This window comes from Cibotium barometz, chromosome 16 (assembly GCF_041138505.1).
Source record: "Cibotium barometz isolate CiBa-2024 chromosome 16, ASM4113850v1, whole genome shotgun sequence".
NCBI lineage: Eukaryota > Viridiplantae > Streptophyta > Polypodiopsida > Cyatheales > Cibotiaceae > Cibotium > Cibotium barometz.
In genome coordinates this window covers 13085897-13105139 of record NC_141061.1, presented here as the reverse complement: position 1 = coordinate 13105139, position 19243 = coordinate 13085897, and the positions used below count along the sequence as shown (strand labels likewise).

At 45.0% G+C, this 19243-nt stretch overlaps 1 protein-coding gene across 2 annotated transcripts in view; it reads left to right on the top strand.

Annotated features, from left to right (window-relative positions):
- LOC147630383 (translation factor GUF1 homolog, chloroplastic-like) overlaps positions 1–19243 on the top strand; it is a 91917-nt gene that overhangs the window by 5466 nt on the left and 67208 nt on the right. For both annotated transcript variants that reach the window (XR_015267632.1, XM_086810246.1), the window contains exons 2-3: positions 1544–1720; positions 17530–17619. Coding sequence is in view for 1 of the 2 variants with exons in the window: in XM_086810246.1 (XP_086666372.1) it covers positions 1544–1720; positions 17530–17619 (267 nt within the window). In the remaining variant the exon portion in view is untranslated. The remainder of the gene's footprint in view (positions 1–1543; positions 1721–17529; positions 17620–19243) is intronic.

The window sequence follows — 19243 nt, the reverse complement described above, 5'->3', positions numbered from 1 at the left end:
CACTTGCATTCACATGAGGATCCTTGCATGAGACTCGTTCACCATGGGTATACTCGGTGGCATGAGTGGCAGGTGATACATAATCAGGTTTGGCTGTCTCAACATTATGCACAACTTTCAGCCCATGATGGGGCTCATCTCTAGCCAATTCCATAGGCAAAGCACGGCTAACATGCCTATCACTTTTCCCATGGGAAGTGTGCATCACATGTACATTTATATCATGTTTGCCACTCTTTTTGGCAATGTACATCCCTTTCTTTCCTGATCCATGTGGGATGGAGGCTTGCTTGGAAGTTACGGAAGCCTCATCTCTGTGTCATAAGACTTTATCCTCCGATACATAGCATTACTTGTTTCCACATGTGGGGGTTCTTTCACACAAAAGTTCACCTGCGTTGCCCTAATCTCCACTGTGTATAAGGTAGTTGTGGGCTACCTCCGGGGATTCATACCCAATTCCTTCACCATAGAATCCATAGCGTGTGCCACCATAGACTCGGCCTTAGTGGCCTTCATAAGCTTGTGAACCTGCAGGTTATCATAGAGCATCTTGAGCTCTTCTTCCCTTGCATACAACTGCCTTTTGACATGCTCAATCTTTGCTTTCAATACATTTGTTTACCTCGAGAAGGCTGTCCCACCTGTATTTGCTCCTCTATGTAACTTGCATGCATATGGTTATTGCCCAAAGCTTGAGAAGTAGGAGTACCATTTGCTTGGCCATGTGAACTAGCCCATTGACCACTTTGTGCATGGCTGTCCATAGTGTTTGACAGCTGTCCACACGGAGCCCAATGCCCAAACGATCATTTTCCCACTGAAAAGAGGGAAACAACCATGCTCTAATACCACTGTAACTACACTAGCTAGGTGTGAACGTCCTTGGGCACCGTCTCGTGAACAATACGCACGTCGATACTTAAAATGTAAAATCCACATTGCACAAAACAACTGAATGATACATCACTGCACAAGATAACTTGCAAAAGAGAAAGGCACTGCAGAGTACACCACCACTAGGGCCCCGAATGGGCCGACCCCCCCTCAATACTGAAGTATATTATTGGAATGGCGCGAGAGACTTCGTGGCCAAGGAGGGCAAGAGGTCTCGGATCTATTCCAGTGCCGACATGCTGCCAATGAACTTGCATATCAAGGTGGTGCCCTGGAGGCAGGTCATTGAAGAGGCGAGGAGCTGGAGGTTTGCTTTGGATAGGAGGGAGGGGGGGCTGGTGTGAAGAGATGGGATAAAGGAGTGGGAGTGCAGAGGGGGCGGAGAACAGGGCAGCGAGTGAGGAGAGATGGAGGTGGGGGTAACCAGGGCTATGGGCAGGGGAGGGAGAGGGGGGGGGGGTGTTGTGATCACGAATGTGAGCTCTAACTTGTAAGAAGTCTGAATGCCACCACAATTTGCATTATCAAGGCTTGCTTTGAATTCTTGTAATCTTAAAATTGTGTAAGTTCCAATTTTCTCGAGGTTCTATATTTTTTTACAATCCTTGGTATGTGACTTTCAAGATTTATTTGCATTGTATTGCAGGTTCCAGTGTCTCATATCAGAAACTTTTCTATAATTGCGCATATTGATCATGGAAAATCAACTCTAGCAGACAAGCTTCTACAAACAACTGGTACTGTCAGTGATAGGGACATGAAGGAGCAGTTTTTGGATAATATGGACCTTGAAAGGGAAAGAGGGATAACTATCAAATTGCAGGTACTTATGATCATTATGATCGTTGTTGCATGATGATGGTGTTAGCTCTTGCTTGCATCCTAGTTCAAGTCAAGATTAGCTATCTCATAAGACCTACCGCCGTTTCTCCTTATACATTTTTATTTTTCTGATGGTTTGCATCTAGCTGATGCATATATGTAAGCGACTCCAATCCCCCTCCCCCCCCAAACCACCTTCGTGGGCTACCCTTAACTTTTTCATCCCCTTTATATGATCTCATCATAAGATAAACTCCACCAAGAAGCACTGTTTTCCTTTCCCCCTTGCAACTGCCAAAAGACACTTTAATCTTACTTTTTGTCATAGTCACAATTAACATTTCAAAGCTTTTGACGTTTTGAGGTTTTTGTGGTTTTTTTGCGAAAGGTTTTGTCCCTCACTAAAAAACTGAAAGATTTCAAGAAATTAATATTTTCATAAAATTTTAAATATTTAAAATATTGTAGAAACCACTCTAAAACTGTGTAATCATGAAATTTTGGCAAAAAAGGAGTAAATTACCAAAATCAGGGAAATTTGGCAAAATTGGGGAAAAAGATATAAAATAGAGCACACATGGATTGTGGAAGAGTAAGAATAGCTTCAGAAGAAAATCTAAGAACTACCCTCTTCCTCAGCTTCGCACAAAATCCGAGCATCCCTACTAGTTGAAGCCTCATAACACAATGTCAAGATTATCCATCACAAGGAAGCTCGAGAACCATTAAAATCTCATTCTTAGCCTTGGTAGAAGCAAAGCTGAGACATTATTTGTATGGATCCAAATTTGTTGTCTTGATTGACCATGAGTCGAGCAAGTACTGAGGAATCTTTACCCTTCTCGGTCTTCCGCTTGGGACACTGCCTCCAATAGTGGCCTTTCTCGCCACAATCATTACAGGTCCTCTCTGCCTTCAGTTTCTCGCGGTCAGCGTCGGACTTCTTCTCAGAAGACTTCTCCGATGAAGCCTTCCCTTTGCCCGAGTTACGGCCTTTCGACCGTTGGCCAGTTAAGGCCTCCGAACCTCCACCCTGAGGAGGGTTCGTGAATCGTTCCTCCTGGTCCAGGACCATGGGCACAAGCTCCTCCCAAGTGATGGTGCTGAGCCTGCCACCCACTGGTAATCAAAGAGGAGTAAAATGCTGAGTACGAAGAGGGCAAATGTGACAGCAACATGATGGCCATGTCCTCTGACGATATCTCCTTCCCAGCCTGAAGAACTTCCTGCTGACGAGCCTGCAGCTTGTTAATATGCTCCCGCATCGTCGACGACTTTGCAGGGCTCATAACCCACATCTGTACTTCCAAGGAAATCCTCTTCATGGGCGATATCCTGTTGTAAAGTGAGGCCAAATGCTGCCGTATACCTCTGGTCAGCGTCATATGCTTTACATGATTGATTACATGTGGTGGGCAGTTGAGGAAAATAAACGAACGGACCTTGGCGTTGACACGATCCCACAGCTGTGTCTGGGCCTCCCGGTCCTTTCGGATCGACGGTAACTCCCCTTCCTCTACTTCCGGCCATGGAACACCAACAACGACGAAATCGGCGAGGTCGTAAGACTCCAGGACAAATTCCATCATCACCTTCCATATGCCGTAGTTGCTCCCGTCCAACTGACGGTCCACCGGGAACGTGGGGAGTGTCGCGATCTTCACATGTCTCTCGGCCATCTCAAACAGATCTGCCATAGCGGGGATGTACTCTGAAAAGGGGTGGGTGGGTGGGTGGGAACAAAGAAGAACTAAAACCTGCAAGTGGCTGTCCAGTAAATCAGCCCGCCTTCCTCTTGCACCTTCTCTTCCCGATCAGCCCAAAACAGTCCACCAATCAGCCACAAAACAGTCCCCCTCTTGCTCACACAAGTCCCAAGACCTATCTAGAGCCTAGGGCTCTGATACCATGTCAGAATACGTAGCGGAGATGATGACCAGATCTGGGAACACAAGAGCAAAAAACGCATGCAGAAAAACAGCACAAGAGAGAGAGAGAAGTAGGCGTGTAACTCTGCTCTGATATACACAAGAAGATCCCGAATATGATACAAGTGTAGTATGGGGGCTGGGGGCCTATTTATATGCCCCCACATGTGCAGTCGGCTGCCTACAGCAGGCCGACTGGCCCCCGGTCATCGGGCGTCCACACTTGGGCGTCCGCCCGTCCATACTTGGGTGCCCGCCCGTTAGTATATCCCTAACTTAGCTCGTCAATCAGCCTGCCTAGCTCCAAGCTTCCCCAAGCCTCAAAACTAGTCTTGCGTGCGTGTAGCACACGGTAGATACACACTGTGCACATGACATACTCCCCTTCCTCTAAGAGCTCACTCCTGAGCTCACTAAAAAGCTAGGGTAATCTCTCTGAAGAGTAGTCAATGTCTCCCATGTAGCGTCCTCCTCAACACGATCCTTCCACTTGATCTTGTATTCCGTGATAAGCGTATTACGTAATCTTCTTTCACGAAATCCAAGAATCTTTTCAGGTTCGTGCGGAACAAATGTCATGTCCTCGACATCTATGATTTCTTGAGGAGTAACTAACTGATCTGTTCCACCTAGTACTTCCTTAAGTCTACTGACATGAAATACAGGATGAACTTTCACATGAGAAGGCAAATCCAATTCATATGCAACTGAACCAATCCGTCGTGTAACACGAAATGGTCCACAGTATCTAGGGGATAATTTCGGAGATCGACCTGTCCGTAAAGTCTCGGAATCTTTCGGAACTCTCAAATACACCATCGTTCCTTGAGAGAACTCTCTGGGTGAACGATGTCTATTAGAATAAAATCTATCTCGATCTTGAGCACTTCTAATAGATTCCTTCGCAACTTGTAACATTTCCTGTATATCTTGCAAAAAATTACGTGCTGCATCATGCCGAAGTCCTGAGAATCCTACTATAACAGGTGATCTAGGTTGAAAACCATACATAAGCATGAAAGGACTAAAACCTGTATTCGTATGCTTAGTACTGTTATATGCAAATTCTAACATAGGAAGATAATCCTCCCATGAACTCTGTCTTTTGGATACATATGCTCGAAGCATATCCTCCAAAATCTGATTCACTCTTTCAGTCTAGCCATCCGATTGAGGATGATCAGAGGAACTCAAATTCAAAGTTGTTTCCAACTTCTCAAAAACAAGTTTCCAAAAATCACTCGTAAACTTTATCACTGACTATGTCCTGCGGTAACTCGTACAGTCTAAACAATTGCTCGATAAATTGCCTTGCTAATTGCATAGCTCTAATAGTCTTCCGGGTCGGTAAAAATCTAGCCATTTTTGTCAAGCGATCTACCACAACCCAAATAGAATCGTGGCCATGATGTGTTCTTGGCAATCTGGTAATAAAATCCATGGAAATACTTTCTCATTTATTACCTGGGATTTGCAAAGGATGCAACAACCCAGCCTGTCTAAAGTGTTCAGCTTTATTTGCCTGACAAATCTGACACTTGAGAACATAATCTTCTACATACCCTTTCATCTTTGGCCAATAAAAAGTGTGTTTCACTAACGATAGTGTCCTGTGTACCCCAGGGTGTCCAACAGAAGGGGCGTCGTGACACTCCTTAAGAATCTTGGACCTAATGTTTGGGATCTGTGGTACACAAATTTTGTCATTACGGAATAGTAAACCATTCTGAATCATCCACTGGTCTCCTGCAGCCTGAATGGTAGAGTGCTCAGTCATTGAGTCTTGGTCAATCAATGAGCTCCCGTCCTGGATCTTCCGCCAAAATGGACCAAAATAACTATCAGTCCTGCAAAGCCCTCTCAATGATTGAAATAAGTCAGTAGAAATCTCGGTGAACGACAAAGAATTCACCTCTCTAATTTGACTAAGCGCATCTGCAACACTATTCATGGACCCTTTCCGATAACGGATCTCAAAATCAAAATCTTGCATTAACTCCGCCCAACGAGCTTTCCTTCCTCTCAAATCATCTGCATCACACACATACTTGATTGACTGATGATCAGTCAATACCACAAACTTGGAGCCATATAAATAATGTCTCCAAACCTTGAGAGCGTGAATCACAGCATAAAGCTCCTTCTCAAGGGTTGGCCAATGAGATTGAGTGTCGTCTAGCTTTTTACTTTCAAAAGCAACCGGTCTGCCATCTTGAAATAGAGCAGCCCCGATAGCATAGTCACTGGCATCAGTTTCAAGAACATAAGGCCGACTAGGATCGGGTAATGCTAAGATAGGTGCTTTCTTGACTTTATCTTTCAAAAATCTGAAGGCCATATCCAAATCGTTATTCCAAGTGATAGGTTGATTTGACTTACGTCCACGACCTTTCAATAAGTCGGTCATCGGTAGTGTGAGCTGAGAGTACTCCCGTACAGATTTCCGAAGAAAAACAACAAAACCGAGAAAAGAACGAAGTTGTTTCACTGTTCGCGGTATAGGCCAGTCCGGAACCTTCTGAACTCGGTCATAGTCAATGCTCAATCCATCGCGAGTGATCTTGTGTCCCAAGTAAATGATTTCTGTCATAAAGAACTCACATTTACTTATCTTAGCATATAGTCGATTCTGTCTTAAAATAGATAAGACAATCGTAAGGTGTCTGACATGATCCTCAAGAGTACGACTATATATCAAAATATCATCCAGGAACACCACCACAAATTTTCCCAAATGTTCACGAAAAAGATCTTTCATCATTTGCTGGAAAGTGGCTGGAGCATTGGTTAACCTAAAAGGTAATACGAGAAACTCGTAATGGCCATACCTAGTCCGAAAGGCGGTTCTTTCGACATGCCTTTCGGACTACGTATCTGGTGATAGCCAGTACGTAAATCTATCTTCGTGAAATATTTCGCTCCTGCTAATCGGTCAATCAGGTCATCTAATCTAGGGAGAGGATAACGGTTCTTAATGGTCAGCTTGTTCAATCTCTTGTAATCTATACACATTCTCCAGGTGTTGTCCTTCTTTCTCCTAAGCAACATAGGTGCACCCCAAGGTGATTTACTTGGACGGATCTGGCCCATCCTCAAATAATCTTCGAGTTGTTTAGCCAACTCATCTTCCTCAGCTTGGCTCATCCTGTAAGGTGGAATACTGACAGGATGAGCACCAGGGATCAAGTCAATACAATGATCTACTGCCCGTTCAGGTGGTAAACCCGATGGCAGCTCCTTAGGAAATACGTCTTGAAACGAATCAAGTATCTTCTGTGATTCTTTGCTTTCAAACACACTTAATTCTTTTACATCCATGGAAGGTATGAGAAATGAAGAAAGTGGAATCAAGACGCAATGGAAAGCGGTATACAAAGAAGAATCCATTATATTTCCAAAATCAATTGTATTTACAAGAGGTTCCTAAGAGGGATGAATACAATCACCTAAAATACTATATTGGGTGTCCCTATGCTGAAAAGAAAAAATATGACTAGACCAATCTATCTGGACTTGAAGAGTCTTAAACCACTCAATCCCTAATAACAAGTCTACATTCTCTAGGTGCATTACATAGCATTCCAGAGTATCTTTGTAGTCCTGAATCTGGATTGGAAGTATCTCCACCTTTCGATCCCATACTTGCCTTCCCGCAAGTAGGCGTAAATCATAGGTATGATCGCTGGGTGTCGTATCAAGACTCAATTTTTGCACAAGTTAGTAGTTAACAAAATTGTGTGTGCTGCCAGGGTCTAGAAGAATGTGAATCTTATGGCCATTCACTTCTCCATAAACTCGGAGAAGATCATGCAAGTACTTTAGAATTGAACAGACAATCAGAACAAGTACTAGGGCGAGAAAATACAGTAATTGCATACCTGTCAAAGACAACTGGTTAGCTGCCTTTGGCTTGGGTCGTGCGTTTGTCTTTGCACCCTTTTGCTTTGGGCACTCGTTACGCACGTGTCCTTTTTCTTCGCAGATAAAACAACGTTCTTCCTTCTTGAGCTTTAAAGTCCTAAGGAGTCGTTTCTTCTTCGCTGGTGTTGAACTTGAATTCTTCGAAGGTTGGTCCAAAGACTTTCCTTCAGTCGTGTTAGCCATAGGTGCGGAGAACTTTCGTTTATGCTTGTTCCCCTGCTCGGAAACAGGTTTCGACTTGGAAGAGACCATTGTATCATCATAGATACGAGCTGAATGAATGGCCTCGTTCAATGTTTTACATTTGTTATTTTTAACCTGTAATTGGTACGAGTCTGGTAAACCAGCTACGAAAAACCCCAAAAGAGTAGTGGGATCCATCTTTGTATGTTTCATCTGCAAGTCCATAAACTTCTGGAGGTAGACCTCATAAGTGAGGTGCTGCGAGGTCATGGTCAAAGCTGAAAACCGGGCAACAACATCATAATCATCCTCTTTCTTGAGGAATTCTTTCTTGAAGACGTCTTCGAATTGTGCCCAAGTCGTTGGCTTAGGGTTGAGTTCCTTCCACCAAAGCAAAGCTTTGTCGGATAGGAAACCTGTTGCTAACTGGATCTTCTTTCCATCATCATATGGATGAAACCGAAAGTGAACTTGCCACTTATGTAGCCACGTGTCCACGATCTTCTTGGTGCGTTGCTTTTGCTCGCCCCCGAACGGTTCCGGAGTAATGTTGGGGCCTAAAGCAGAAGCCAAGGTATCCATACCCGATTGTAAGGGTAGTGGTCAAAAGAGCGATGGAGTTCTGCAAAGCTTGCATCTGGGCTGCGATTTGTGCCTGACGTTCCGACGAAGAAGCTTCGAGAGCTACTTTGAACTCTTGGAAATCTGATTTTGACACAAAATCGTCAAAAAGATCGGCATCGGTACCTTTCGTAGCCGGCAAGCCTTCGCGTTCCACAAGGGGCTCCAACTTTGATTCTTGGGTCGACATCGTGAAGAGGGTAAGTGGAGAGAAAATTTGATCTTCGCACAACAAAAGTGCGAGTGAACTTGAGAGCTTGAGAGCTTGAAAACTTGAGAGATGTGTGGCAAGAAGCCCACTTAAGGGGTTTATAAAGATAGCCCCAAAAGCTAGCTTTAGCTTTAGCTTTTGTGTTTTTTTAAAAAATACATATATATATATATATATATGTATATATATATGTATATGGATATATATATTCTAAACTCTTAAAAAAAAAATAAACACTTTTGAACCTTGGAGGGGGGGGGGGTTAAACTTTAAACAAAAAAAAAAGTTAAACAAAAAGAAACGAAAGCCCCAAAAAAGGCGTGTGCTTTCCTTGTTTTTTTTTTCCTTTCCTCCTGGATTAACCCCGCCGGCGTGCTGCTGTCTGTTGACGTCAACCTGCGTTGCCGTCATCGACTGCTGCCGGTGCATGGTTTCTTGCCGGCGCCTGTGTGCGTCACTCGTGCAGCTTTCGCCACCTGAACGGCCGGTGCTGCCGGCGCCGCCAGCCTGGCGTAGGCCTGACCACAAGGCCACGTGGCCTGGCCTGGCCTGGCCTGGCCGCCTGCGCTAGGCTGCGTAGGCCTGGCCGCCTGGCTACGCAGGCCTGGCCGCCTGGCTACGCAGGCCTGGCCGCCTGGCTACGCAGGCCTGGCCGCCTAGCTATATAGCCCTAGGCGCCTGCCCGACTGTAGCCGCCGGTAGCCCATCGCCTGCAACCTGTACATCAATACCCGGCCAGCAGTACAAACGACACACACACGTTCAACCAAAAAAGCATCGTGCTTTTTTTTTAATGCTTCTCACTCGACTTGCTCATGCGGACGACTGCACAAGCGACTTCCCTACTTCTTGCAAAGCAATCAACCCTACTTAGACTACCACCTCCCATCAACATGGGTTTCTTTGATGATGAAAAAACACATAGTGAATCTGAAAACAGCAGTATGCACAGAAAAAACAGCAAGCTTTTCTAACACATACCTTTCTTCGACCTCATCTTCTCTACCTACCGACTTGCTCGTTCACGAGGTATGCTCTGATACCACTGTCAAATCCCCACGGATCTCCTCGTGATCGTTCTTGGTACGAGACTCGAATCTTGCAAACAAACGAACAAACAAACAAACAAGGGGGTGCAGGCTTGACTCACCTCCCAACCATGACAGCCGTGGGCAAGCCCACAATCTTGGCTGTCCCCACCGAGCCACGAGCTGAGCTAACTAGGATGACGTACCGACCAATCTCCTCCTTGCGACGTCCCATACAGCCACGAAGCTGCCCTCGCGGGCCTCGAGATTGCTGCCGGCCTCGGCTGCATAAAGCAGGTGCACGTCTGCAATAGATCCAGGCTCCAAGACCATAGAGCTCTCACAAACTCGCGAGACTCTCTATATTCCAATAACTAACCTTGGCCACCCTTTTATAGGCTCTTGGCCGGTCATCGGGCGTCCACACTTGGGCGCCCGCCCGTCCATACTTGGGTGCCTGCCCGTTAGTATATCCCTAACTTAGCTCGTCAATCAGCCTGCCTAGCTCCAAGCTTCCCCAAGCCTCGAAACTAGTCTTGCGTGCGTGTAGCACACGGTAGATACACACTGTGCACATGACAACACCCTCTTATCTGGATAAGATAAGTGTGTGCCATGTGTCATGTCCCCATATGTGAGTATGATTTGTGTGAGTCAAAAGATAAGGTTTGCAACCTATAAAAGCATGCACTTGCTGTACTTCAAATCATAATCAATCAAGCTATCATTGAGTGGTGTAAACATTTGAGCATTGTCCTTTTCTTCTTTTCCTCTCTTTCATACTCCAATATGGAGCTTCACTCTCCTTAGGGTAGCAACATTGTACCAACATTTGGTATCAGAGCCGCTGTCTGGACTTGGACCTCGCGCACTGTGCTTATCTCATTTTGTTGTCTCCACCTGTGCCACCTATACGCTGTCGGTGGCCCCACCCGCCTGGTGGACCCCATGATAGGGTACCGGCTGGGTTGAGTTGAGCAACGCCGCTTAGTCGGCTGGGCGGACCGGGGAGGCAAAGACCTCGGCTAAGTTGCCCACTCTAGCAGGCGGTACTGGGCACCATTTGGCCTTGCCGGGCCAACCCCTATTTTGCCCTCCCCGCAGCAATCTCCTTCCTCGCCACTTCTTGCTTCGAATTTTTGGCTTCGCTTCCCATCTCGCAATCTCCTTTTGGTCACCGTTCCGCGACTTCTCGTCTGCACCTACCGCCATCACCGCTTCCGACTGGCTGCTACGCTTTGGCGACTTCTTGTCTCCAGCCTGGAGTTGCATCGCTTTCGTCACCGTCCACCGTCGCCCTGATTGCTCTCCGGCAGTTTTGCATGGCCGACCTGTAGTGCTTTCGGCGGTTCTGCTATGCTTACCGCTCCTTTACTCAATTCTGGCTGTGACCGTCTTGCCATTGACACCTATCTCCTAAGCATTGCCTCATCTTCTCTGTAGCTCCATGCTGCCACTAAGCTCCATTCGTTGCCGAGTATCTGTGCCATTATCACTACTAGAAACCCTAATTTTTGAAATTGGGGATTTTCAAAATCAGGTACAAAATTGCTTAATTAAAGTCTCCAATATTCTGTAAAAATTGGGGGTTTTTAATTTGAAGGCCAAATTCATCAAATTGGAGCTCTTGCAAGCACATTGATTTGGGTTTTTTTTTCTCTAAATTAGCCAAAATTGGCAAAATCAGAGCTATCTTCATCACATTGAAGCTTTCATACACAAGATCTTTCATTGGTTGACTCATCATGGATTTGCCTAGGCCAAGCATCACCTTCCAAAAATTCTCTATGGAAAATTTCGCAACATGGCAAACCAAAGCGAGACTTATCCTCATGAGAGATGGCCCGTGGAACATAGTCAAAGGAACATATGAGAAGCCCGAGGTAGTTGCCACTTCTCCAGATGTCAAAGCATGGGTGGACGCAATGACAAAGCAGTTGTCCATATTGACTTGGGTCTTGCAGATAATTTAATACATCACATCGACTTCGACAAAACCGCAAGGGAGGTATGGAACAAGTTGGAAAATCTCTTTGGCAATAAAATTAATAACTAGACTTGGTTATATACATAGCCCTATGTTACTTTCCTCCATCAGGATCCTCCTATGTCATTACAGAGGACATGCCACAGGAGGAAGAGACAGGAGCCTCGCCATACACTTGTTTGTTAGAGGAGATTATGCATTATTCTACACTAGGGGAAGTATTTCTTACGGGTGACTTCAATGCCCACACACAGAGCAAACAGTGTGAGGTGTATGACTATGATGACATGGGGATCCTCCACCCTTTGGATCCAGAGGAGATAGGGGCTAGTCGAGCATCAGAGGACACTGGACCAGACAGAGGACATTATGGGGACCACTTACTAGAGTTGGGAGCCAGGCATCGTCTCGTTATTTCCAACGGGATGCTATAGTGGCCGGGATCAAGAGGGTTGGCATGCTTCCCACATGGGGGTCATACACGGACCGGAGGCATGGTTGTAGACTACATTATGGGGTCTTTGGAGGCATCACAATTTGTTACCTCATTCTCCATCCCACCTCGTCCTATTGGGGCAGACCATACATACTTGGCATTTTCACTAGCCGGATCACCAGTATCACCAGCCCCCCACATACCGACGCCACACACTACCATCTACTTGACACACGACATGGCAGACATATACACTGGCAGAGTAGAGGATGGGCTCCTACTCATGAATCCCCTGGCACCTATGGATACCATTACAGCCCAGCTAGCGTCACTCCTACACACGGTTGCATTACAGAGCTTCCCACATCATGTCCACTCAGGAGAGCTTGCGAGATCTGGGACTATGCCCCAGAACAGATGGTATGATGACGAGTGCAGAGCCCTATACTCACGGCTCCGCATACAGAGAGCCTTGGGAGCCATCATAGAGCAGGAGTCGAGGAGAGAGATGAGGAGACTTACTCGCCGCAAAAGGTGGGCCTTCGCAGAGATACAGGAGCTAGAGATCTTCTATTTCTTCATGAGTAGAGATAACCCTATCTCATGGCGGCACTTCAGAGAGCCCTGGACACCGACACCCATTGCAGACCCACAGACATCTGGAGAGGGCCTATACCACGCCCCACAGCAGCCACCTATAACTCAGCCACAGGAGCCTCGACCTACCACAGCTAGCTTCTTTACCCACTCGATGGTAAAGGAAGCTATCCGCCGCCTACAGCATGGACGGGCCGCCGACCATATAGGCCTACAGGGTGAGCATCTCATATATGCAGTAGATTCTTTGGCTCCTTTTCTTGCACACCTGTGTAACAGGGCACTAGCAGAGGGTTTGCCTGCGGAGTGGACGATGTACACCATTGTGCCGATCCACAAAACAGGGGATATGCTCGATCCGAGCAACTACAGGACGTTTATGGTTGGCCACGTGTTGGCCAAACTCTATGGTGCAGTGTTGGAGCAAGAGCTTAGCTTATATGCTGAGCGAGCAGGTTTACGCTCATCAGGGCAGGCAGGCTTCAGGAGAGCTTTCTCTACCACTGACCATGTATTCACTTTGAGATGTATGATTGATCAGGCCAGAGTGAGGAAGAGAAAGCTCTATTACTGCTTTGTGGATTTCCGCAAGGCATTTGACACAGTACCACGAGAGAGGCTCTTTCAGCGCCTGCAGTCTCTTGGCATACTAGCAGATATGACATGGGGCATCTATGCATTATATGAGCAGGTTTTTGGGCGAGTCAGATGCCCAGGAGGTATGTCCGAGACTATTGCTAGCACCATTGGTGTGAAGCAAGGATGCCCACTTTCCCCCACGCTATTTGGGTTATACATTGATGAGGTGGCTGACTTCATTACATGGGGAGGCGGAGATAGAGTTGATCTAGCAGGTACCTCAGTACATATTATGCTTTATGCTGATGATATTGTATTAGTGTTTGAGTCTCTAGGAGGTCTACAACAGCATCTACATGCACTCGATGATTTCTGCACACAGAGGGGTCTTAATGTGAACCTTGGGAAAACCAAGGTTATGGTCTTTGATACATCGAGAGAGGGCAGGAGTCAGCTGACATTCACGCTCGCAGGACGCCAGGTGGAGGTGGTGACATCATACGTGTACCTAGGGGTTACCTTCTCTGCAGCAGCCACGCGCTTCACCATGGGTTCAGCAGCCAAAGCTAGATTGACACGGGGATATGCAGCATTGGCTATGCTAGAGAGACAATGCCACCAGGCGCATTTTCAAGCCCCGGACGAAGGGGTGGCTATTTGACACATTAGTCACACCGGCACTGATGTATGGAGCAGCGGTATGGGCGCCAGGCCTTACTACCCATTGGTGGACATAGATAGAGAGACCACAGGCCCTCATGATGGCACGCATGATACGCAGCAAATCGTCAGTCTCATGACATTATCCGAGCAGAGTTTGCTGCACCTCCTATGATGGTAGAGGCCATATTCAAGACTATATGCCTACTAGACAGATTCAGAGAGATGCCACAGAACAGATTGTCATACAGAGCTTTTGAGGCATCTAGACAGCTGGCTGAGACAGGAGACAGAAGATCATGGTATGCACAGGTCACACATTGGTTCTCACAGCATGGCCTAGACATGGATCATCTACCACCATTCCAGTATGACAGGGATGCACCACATATCCGTCTCTCTCATAGTGAGAGGAACAGAGAATTGAGACAGGACCTATGGCAGCTCTATACACGAGAGACATGGATATCGCCTACACAGCCTCTTCCACCGAAGATGCTGTACTACAGAGATCACTTCATGAGTATCACTGATGATGGATTTATAGAGAGGCCTAGATACATGGAGGACTTTTTACCACACGGCTCCCGAGCAGCTATTGGTCAGCTTGAGTCTCATCACATCGATTGGAGATCGAGACTGGCAGAGTAGCACGGATCCCCCGAGAGGAGAGGGTATGCAGATTGATCATTGTGCAGAGAGGAGGTGGAGAGTGAGGAGCATTATGTATGCAGATGGAGAGCATATACAGCCATCAGAGAGAGATATCCCATTTTATTCAGAGAGCCACATTCCCTACGCCAGATCTTTGAGGCAGCAGACCAGCGCATACTGGGGAGATTCATTCTAGACATACAGCGTCACAGGGAGACATCATTACAAGCTCAGACAGCTCCAGAGGGGGGACGACAGACACAGAATACTACATTTTTTCAAAGATCCACCCCACTCCCAGCCCTTACACAGCAGGGAATTACTCTCCAAAGAGCAGAGACACTCAGAGCCCGCAGGATACAGAGGACACCTGGCTTTCGGACACCACGCCTATACCATAGAGAGAGATGACAAAGATCAGAGCTCAGTTTCACAGAGAGGGTGCGGAGCGACTGGCTCGCAGACCTAGGCATGTTCTTCAGGGAGCTGTGGACACCCCCTTCATTGATGTATACCATTTTATACCCCCAGTATGGTACAGGATGGAGCTAGCTAGGTTGCATATCATGAATGTATACTCCATGCATATAGCTTTGCATTCTCCTAGTAGTAGAGCTCCATTCCCTCCCCCACTCGTTGTACTTATTGCACACCCAGATTCAGCTTTTTAGTTCAGTACTTTTTGATTTTGTTGGGATGACAGAGGATACCCCACATAGGTACACTGATTTGTCTCATAGGCCGAGTTCGGTCTTTTGGAAGACGTTAATAAAATCTTTCTTTCTTTCTTTCTTTCTCTCTCAACATCGGCGATGTATGATATCTTATATCCCTCTTATGGCACTGGATGGAGTTAGACATAAATCTGCATAGCATGCTTGTACTACCCCTTCAGCATATAGAGATGCATCTTGCCTTAGCACTCCATCCACATCCCCACCCCCCCTTATATTGTTTGTATATGGGCTCCACCGATTCATGATGATTCACAGTTGTATCCAGACACATGCACACTTTTTCTTTTGTTTCTTTTCTTCTGATGCCCGGAAGAACCCAGTTGTATTATTTTTTGTCTCATAGGCCGACTTTGGCCTCTCGTAGACGCTAATATATCTTTCTTTCTTTCTTTCTTTCTTTCTCAGTGGATTACAGGCCCTGGAGCGTGGATATTGTTCTCTCTTACATCGTGGATTGCAGACCTTGTTTTACGAGATTGGGATACAGAGGATTAAGTTAAGATACAGAGGATGATGTTCTTGGAAGAGATGTGTGTTGCTCTTCATCTTGGACTTATGTGTATTCAGGGATTTCTTGACACGTCCTATATCTTTCTCTCTCTAGGTTTTGGCAACCGTGTTTGGATGGTATATCTGTCATGGAAAGAGGACATTGGTTTTTCGAGAGGAAATAGGCCTATGGTTTATGGATATAGGTCTATGGTTTATTAGATACAGGTCTTTGGTTTTAGGTGGATGTCTTTGGATTCATGTGAGCAGGTTCTAGTTTTCTCGAGGTCACATGCAAGCTGTGACTATAGGAAGGTCATATGGTTTGGTACAGCCCTACTGCTGTTTGGGAAAGGGTATGGTTGAGATGGAGAAGACCTTTTCAAGCAGGGAGGTGTCATACAAGTGTGCCTTCTCTATGGAATACTTTGTTGTAATAGCGAGTGTTCTTATTTGGAAGTCCTGGGTGAAAAGCTATAAGGGATCCTATTGATAGAGGATTCGACAAGTTGTACTTTGTACTCAAATTTTGTTCAAGTAAAGAAATGCCGCAAGGGGCGCCACTGCGTTTTGGGGCCAATCGGTGTCCTTGTACTATTTGCAAGAGCACTCTAGCTCCCCCTGTTTGTTTCCTTTTCCAGGTTTCCATGGGTGATGAAGTGTTTTATGTGCGAGTGTTTGTTTCACCGCCCGTGAGATTTCTGAAGGCCGGTTTCAATTGCCTAGTCATTGGCATATACACAATGCTTTTCATGTGAGTCTTATTCGCAAGTATGTGGAGTTGGAGCCCAGTGAACCGGTCATTGAGGATCTATCATAAGTGGATGAGCTTGAGGAGATGTTGCAGCGAGAAAAGAAGATGGTTGTATTTTCTGCTCTTCTTCTCTCCCAACTCCATGTCCAAGCTTGCTAGAGTGTTTCTCAAGCATCTAAGATTGTTTATGGAGCATATTCTTCCTCCTACATAGTCTCAATGGCTCAACAGCAAAACAGTCCATTTGTTTGTTGTAATTTCTGGTCTTTTGACTGAAAACCCTAATTGTAGCCATCCTTTCTTAAGTAGAACCATAGGGAAAACTTTCCCAAGGTTCCCTGCACTTGCATGAAGACTTTCGTCGCGAAGAATCATGACAAATTAAGGATTTCAGCCTTCCAGCAGGCACTTTCATCGCTAAGACTTTTGCTGTCGTGGACTCTACTTGCAGTTGGTAAGCTCAGATGACCAATTATGGTAGCAAGTAGCAAGAGGAAAGGACAGCATGACTCCATTTCCACATACCTTGTGTAGTGTTCTCTTGTCCTACACGGTCTCTTGAAGATTGTTTCTACCATGTTAGGGCAGAACAATAGAGAGTAGATGGAAGGGAACCTGGGCACATGAGAGGGTAGTGTGAGAAGGCAACTCCTTGGAGATCTTCATCGACAACCATATTGTTTTCATACGCATTGGTATGGAAATCTGGTCAGAAATGCCCGTGATGCTATGTATTTGATTCTCCCAAGATCAATATACCTTATTTGGGGGAGGGGCCGGCCGTTCCGGCTCATTATGTGTCTCTTGTCAATTCAACAGATGATATTTTGTATTGTGCTTGTTGTGCATTAAATCTTATTGTATTTTAGTGTATTGATTAGCATTGTGTTAAACCAAACATTCCACACCAATTGGAAGAATTACATTTGTTGTATATCTTTACGCTTTATTACTGTTGGTGTTTTGCCCTCCAACATACATGTTGTTTGAAATCTCTCATTTTTCAACTATTTGATGTTTTTCAGGCGGCACGCATGCGATTTGTAACTAGAAAGGGAATACCTTATTGTTTGAATCTAATCGATACTCCAGGCCATGTTGACTTTTCTTATGAGGTAACTTTTCTGTTTGCCTTGACTCTTACTTCTATAACACTTTTGAGACATCGAGTGCGATCGAGAACAATTGGCTCACTCTCTCTCTCTCTCTCTCTCACACACACACACACACACACACACACACACACACCCCTCTATTCTTTTTTATGCTAGCAAGCTTTGTTGCTGAAGATGTATCTGATAGGGATAGCTTTGTATGTGTAGAAATTACCACATGCATGCATCATATGCATGCCGCTTATTTTAGTGCTAAAAGACTTATCAGCTTCGTCATAGAAGATGCATCTCTTAGAAAACTCAATATATCAAATACAAGGAGTAGAACTCTCATCTAGCAAAATGGATCAGTTGCATTGATCTAATGGTCTCCATTGACCCCTTTTCTTGCACTTTGGATATTAAATTTGTGGGCTATCGTATTCTTTCTTTGAAGAGAGATGTACAAGATTTAACTTGTTTTGTAAAGTTAGAAAAAGCAAAGCTGCATATAAACACAAAAAACTTTATCAGGTTTTAGACGATGCTAATGTAATAGAGAAAGAGAAGCTCAGTCAAGGGGGTTGTGTATACCTGTAGTTCAATGCTTATTTGTGTAAATTTGATGAAAAAGGTGTATTGGGAAAAGAAATTGTTGAATGAAATGCTTGAGCTTCATGTTCAAGTGTTTTGGAATGATTAAGTAGCTTCTTTGTAAGGAATGACCCAATCCATAAAGCCACTCCCTACCATACCACGGATGACATTTGTCTTAATCATATTTAGAATTTGCAAATCAAAGGCTTCTTTGTATCCCTTTACTACCATCTTGATACCATTTATTGTGGTATCCCATACCTTCTTATCAGTGTCATTTGCGAGATCTTCATGTGGGGGAAAATCTGTTACAAGTGAATAGTATGGAGAAACCTTGTAAAGTCAAAGCTAGATTTTGAAGGAATATGGCTCGATTTTGATGTCCAAGAGAGCAAACTAAATTGAAGACTAAGTCTCTTTTTATAGGAGATGGAGGGTCACTTCATTCAAGCTTGGGACATATGCCTCCTTTGTCATTGGCTATCGTGTAAGGTGCATCATTGCTTGTGCCATGGCAGCTTTTTTGATGGTATGAAACTTGATTTAGAAATCGGAGAAAAAATTAGAGAATTCAAAAAAGAGGAGGAAGAGAAAGGAAGTACGGAGAAAAGGATGAAGGATGAAGAAAGTAGGCTGTGTCTCTTCATTTAAGTCTTAAGTGCCTTATGCATTCAATGAGGGACTGCTTTTACATGCTGATGAGGGTTTAGCCTTAGATTGCATGGCGAAAGGTAATGAAAACCCTAATTTTCAACGTGCAAAACCTAATTTGCATGTAAGGTGAAACAAGGTTGAAAACAATATAAAACAGGAAAACCTTATGGCATGCAAACACTAAAACACAAACCGTAATTTTTGAAACCTTAATTCAGCATGCACAAACTGCCCTAAGATATATCCCTAGGATCTGATACCAATGTAACATGTGTGCTAACAGAGGAAGAATTAAATGATGTTTACCACTAAGCATAAACACAGATTAATGCTAATCAAGATTGAACATGGCAAAACATAGTAGAGAAGACCATAGACCTAAATTACTATATAT